The sequence below is a fragment of the Phytophthora parasitica genome, assembly GCF_000247585.1.
Source record: "Phytophthora parasitica INRA-310 unplaced genomic scaffold supercont2.21, whole genome shotgun sequence".
Taxonomy (NCBI): domain Eukaryota; phylum Oomycota; class Peronosporomycetes; order Peronosporales; family Peronosporaceae; genus Phytophthora; species Phytophthora nicotianae.
In genome coordinates, this window is record NW_008649007.1 from 686,099 (window position 1) to 689,940 (window position 3,842).

Here is a 3,842-nt window from a genome sequence, read left to right on the forward strand (position 1 = left end):
ACGCAAGACCTCAAGGGCGCCGTGTTCTACGGTTGGCTCTGGAAGCGTGGTCAGTCCTTCAAGACTTGGAAGAAACGCTTCTTCCTACTCAACGGCGCTGCGCTCACGTACTACACGCAATGCTGCGTCATCGCCTCGGACGTGTTGGGAGGAGGCACCCAGTGCCTTGACCTGCCCGTTAGAGGTGGTCTACGCGTTGCCAAGGTTGAACTCTCCGACATGACCAGTTTTGGCCTGAAAATCACCAGCTCCAGTGGACGTGTGCTCTATGCGCAGGCAGGAGACCAGGAATCGCGCGAGCAGTGGCTTAAAGTGCTGAAGGAAGCACCACTCTCGCGTGGCGAGATGATGGGACCGGTGCCGCTCCGCCGGACTATGGCCAGTGACCTGTCGACGCAGCGTTCGTACCAGGCAGAGGGCAGCTCTCCTTACATGCACACGGCCATGAGCGTGCTCAGTAGCGACGACGGCGACGACACGCAGGATTGTGACATGCAGGGCTATCTACATGTGCGTGGAGGGCTTCTCCCTAGCTGGAAGAAGCGCTTTATGACGCTAACTGACGGACACCTGACTGTTCGACGTAGACGCACACAACGTCTCTCAGATCCACAGGAAGCGGACAAGCCATTTGAGGTCATCTCGGCTGTGCGCTGGAGCGGCCACGACAATGGCCTGTGTATCCGCCTGGAGAACCACAAGGAGCTGTACGTGTACGCCGACCACGATGCCGACGCGTCCATGTGGCTGGAAGCACTAAAGAGTTGCTAACTTAGACCAAGAGACGAAGAGGGGACGCTGGGTGCCTAGCACTGCGATATGAAGCAGACACACCGTTGAAGAACTGCCAACGGACCGACCGACTTTCAGCCTCGGCACGGAGCGAACGACGCCCGAGAAACCAGCCGAAACTCTCTCCCTCCTTACTTACTACCCCAGCTAAATTATTAGAGGCGATAATTATGACTAAATCCACACATCCGCCGCAAGATTGGCGGCCATTTTTGCATTCGAACTTGTTGCTGAACCTGTACGTACATCGGGTGACATGTTGGTGATGCATGTTGACAGCAGTGTGGCAACTAGTCGAGCTGTACAACGACAACGTAACGCCCGCCTCAATTAACCGAACACCCATAACTTCAACCGTTGCTGACAGCAATAATGCCGGCTAGATGGATCTTCCTTGCCAAAAGCGCGCACGCCAGCACGCACGTGATGCCATATTGCTTCTCTTGACCATTACGCAGTGCATGGAGCGCCAAATGCTTGCCAGTTTACACATTCATGTTCGTATAGCCATTTCCATAATCACCCCCCAAAAAGTCATGTGGCCCACACATATTCAGGCACGGTTAAATTCAGTCCACTACGATGTCTCGCTCTGCCCTGACCCGGCACGCCCTGCAGAAGTCTCTGCGAGGGCAAACTGCGCAGGATCAGCCTCCAGAGGAGACGCAGCGCCGTGTCAAGCAGGATGAGCTGCCAATGTACGCGTCAATCTCACGGCTTAACTCGCTCTATAGCTCGAGAATTTCGCTTTAACCCATCGTTATTTGAACCCTTCGGTTTTACAGCTACGGCAATGACACAACGTACAATCTGAACACGCTGCTGCACCAGAACATCCTGCAGTCCGCCTATTTCCACGAACTTTACAAGTTCAGGACGTACCACGAGGTGGTGGACGAGATCTACTACCGAGTGGACCATGCAGGTACAAGAAAAGCAAACTCATTTCCAATTTTGGATAAAGGTTAACTCCTTCTGATTTGACATGAAGAGCCCTGGTCACCTGGCACTGCTCGCATTCCGTCAAGCTGCTTCTGTCTGTTGCACAAGTTCTTCCTCATGCGTCTCACGCGCAAGCAAATGCAAGGACTGCTGCGACACACGGTAAGCCATATAGTTATTCTAATAGGTTAATGTTGAGGACGAGGTTATTAACGATTTGTGGTGCCTGCAGGACTCGCCATATATCCGCGCCGTGGGATTCTTGTACCTTCGCTTCACCTGTGACCCTGAAGAGCTGTGGACGTGGTTCGAGCCGTTCCTGGAAGACCCGGAGGAGTTCAACGCGTCGGCTAATCCGAGCGTGAAAACGTGAGTTAAGTGACTGGGTGACGTCGGTTGGTAAGGAAGACTGCTGCTGCTTATACTTTCGGATTCTATTGCAGCATGCAGTCGTCAGTTGGAGTCCTGAGTGTACTTTGTTGTGTCTGTAATGCTGTAGGACAATTGGAGAGTGGCTGATTTCCTTACTGGAAGAAAACAATTATTTCGGCACGATTCTGCCGCGTATCCCCAAGAAGATCGAGGACGGGATCAAAGTCAAGGTAAGTTGCTCAGGATGATGGAGTGAAACGCGGCGGAGTGTTGGCTTGGCGTGCCGTGTTGTTCGGTGGGGTTACGTTCGGCGCTTCTCGTATTGATGGAAAGGTGTGGCGTCTTTAAGCAGGAAGTTCTGACGAGGCTTTTGCTTATTTTGTTGTAGCTTTTATTGCTGTCCCGTAAGAAGGAACGTGCCAAAGAGAACCTGGCTATCATTGACCAACTCAAGCGAGGCACGAAAGTCCGCGCGATGTATGCGGATGAGGAGAACGAGCCTGCGGTAAGTTTTTTTTTATTTTACATGAGAATAAAACAGTTTTTTTTTTTTTTTAACTGAATGCTCTCTCTGCAGATGTACGACGCGGTCATCGACTCCGTCGAGGAAGGCAACCAATTCTGGGTAACGTTTATTTCAGATAGAGCACAGTTAAAGTGTGTCACTAACTGTAAATTGTACTCTATCAGGTCTCGTTTCCAGCGTATGGAAACTCGGAGAAAGTGAGTCTTGGAGACATTGAATTCGACAAAGGCAAGCAACGTCGTGGGCGCTCACCCTCGCGCTCCCGCTCCACTGGACGATCTCGTTCACGTTCTCGAGGACGTGACCGAGGCCGCGATAGAGACCGTCGCCGAGATCGAAGCAGGGATCGAGACAGTCGACGAGATAGTGACCGGCGTCGTGGCCGTCGGGACCGCTCGCGATCGCGTACTCGACGTCGTTCACGCAGCAGATCTCGATCGGCTTCGCGTGACAGACGCAGACGCGACCGCAGTCGCAGTCTCAGTCGCAGTCGTAGTCAGACGCGGAGCAAGGCAGGGTACGTTCGTAAGAGGAGTCTTGATGTAGCATGGTTGATTTTAATTGATCTATTCGTTGTGGTGCAGTGGCGGTGACATTACTGGTGACTTGCTGCAACAAGTACGTGAACGTGAACGACGCAAGGCTGAGGCGGTCGGACGTGACTACGCGTCACGACCTGCTAGCTACAAGGGCTCGCTGTCGCTAAAATTGGATCGCTGGACCACAAGGAAACGATCGCGCAGTCCAGCGAAGCGAGAGGAAGTCGTGGTGGTGCAGCCAGGTATGTCGAAGGGCGATGAGCGACCTCGAAGCAACTCTCCGTCTCCTGGAAAACCCCGCGAGTCGGAGGGGCGTTTGAAAAAGCTCCGCGAAATGTACGGTGATGCGTCCTCTAAGACCAAAGACGAATAGAAGTAGCGGATGCTGCGCGGAAGAGCGAAGGATACGTTAAACAGTCAGACAACATGAATACAGCGGAGCAGCAAGTGGTGCGTGCATGGATCCCTTTAAATATTCGGTTAGAGTTTATGTTGCTGCTGTTAGAGTAGTACTGTTATTTTACAGCACGACGGTACTTTTGGTGGGACTCACAAGTGTTTGAGTATTTGAGGCAGAGTGACGATCACCATGGCCGACCAGCAAGCGATCCTGTGGAGTTCGCTCCTTGTAGGCACCAGTGTGGCGGTTGTAGTAGTGGGGCTCAACGCAG

General features: G+C 52.8%; 2 protein-coding genes across 2 annotated transcripts; both read left to right on the top strand.

Annotated features, from left to right (window-relative positions):
- Positions 1-219: 219 nt before the first annotated feature.
- PPTG_09889 (hypothetical protein) lies at positions 220-1,015 on the top strand (the record flags this gene model as incomplete). The annotated part of the gene is made up of 1 exon (XM_008905678.1): positions 220-1,015. One exon carries the CDS (start codon positions 220-222, stop codon positions 769-771), a length of 552 nt encoding a protein of 183 aa, XP_008903926.1. The 3' UTR covers positions 772-1,015.
- Positions 1,016-1,222: 207 nt separating this feature from the next.
- Positions 1,223-3,721, top strand: PPTG_09890 (hypothetical protein). The gene is made up of 10 exons (XM_008905679.1): positions 1,223-1,289; positions 1,350-1,490; positions 1,578-1,717; positions 1,784-1,896; positions 1,967-2,103; positions 2,234-2,336; positions 2,495-2,611; positions 2,684-2,731; positions 2,797-3,149; positions 3,217-3,721. Exons 2-10 carry the CDS (start codon positions 1,375-1,377, stop codon positions 3,542-3,544), a joined length of 1,455 nt encoding a protein of 484 aa, XP_008903927.1. The 5' UTR covers positions 1,223-1,289; positions 1,350-1,374; the 3' UTR covers positions 3,545-3,721.
- Positions 3,722-3,842: the final 121 nt, after the last annotated feature.

Bases quoted from the DNA above. Each gene is read 5' to 3' on its own strand.
- PPTG_09890 (XM_008905679.1), top strand. From the start codon at position 1,375: ATGTCTCGCTCTGCCCTGACCCGGCACGCCCTGCAGAAGTCTCTGCGA. The intron at 1,491-1,577 runs GTACGCGTCAAT...TCGGTTTTACAG, and splicing joins AAGCAGGATGAGCTGCCAAT to CTACGGCAATGACACAACGT. The intron at 1,897-1,966 runs GTAAGCCATATA...TGGTGCCTGCAG, and splicing joins AAGGACTGCTGCGACACACG to GACTCGCCATATATCCGCGC.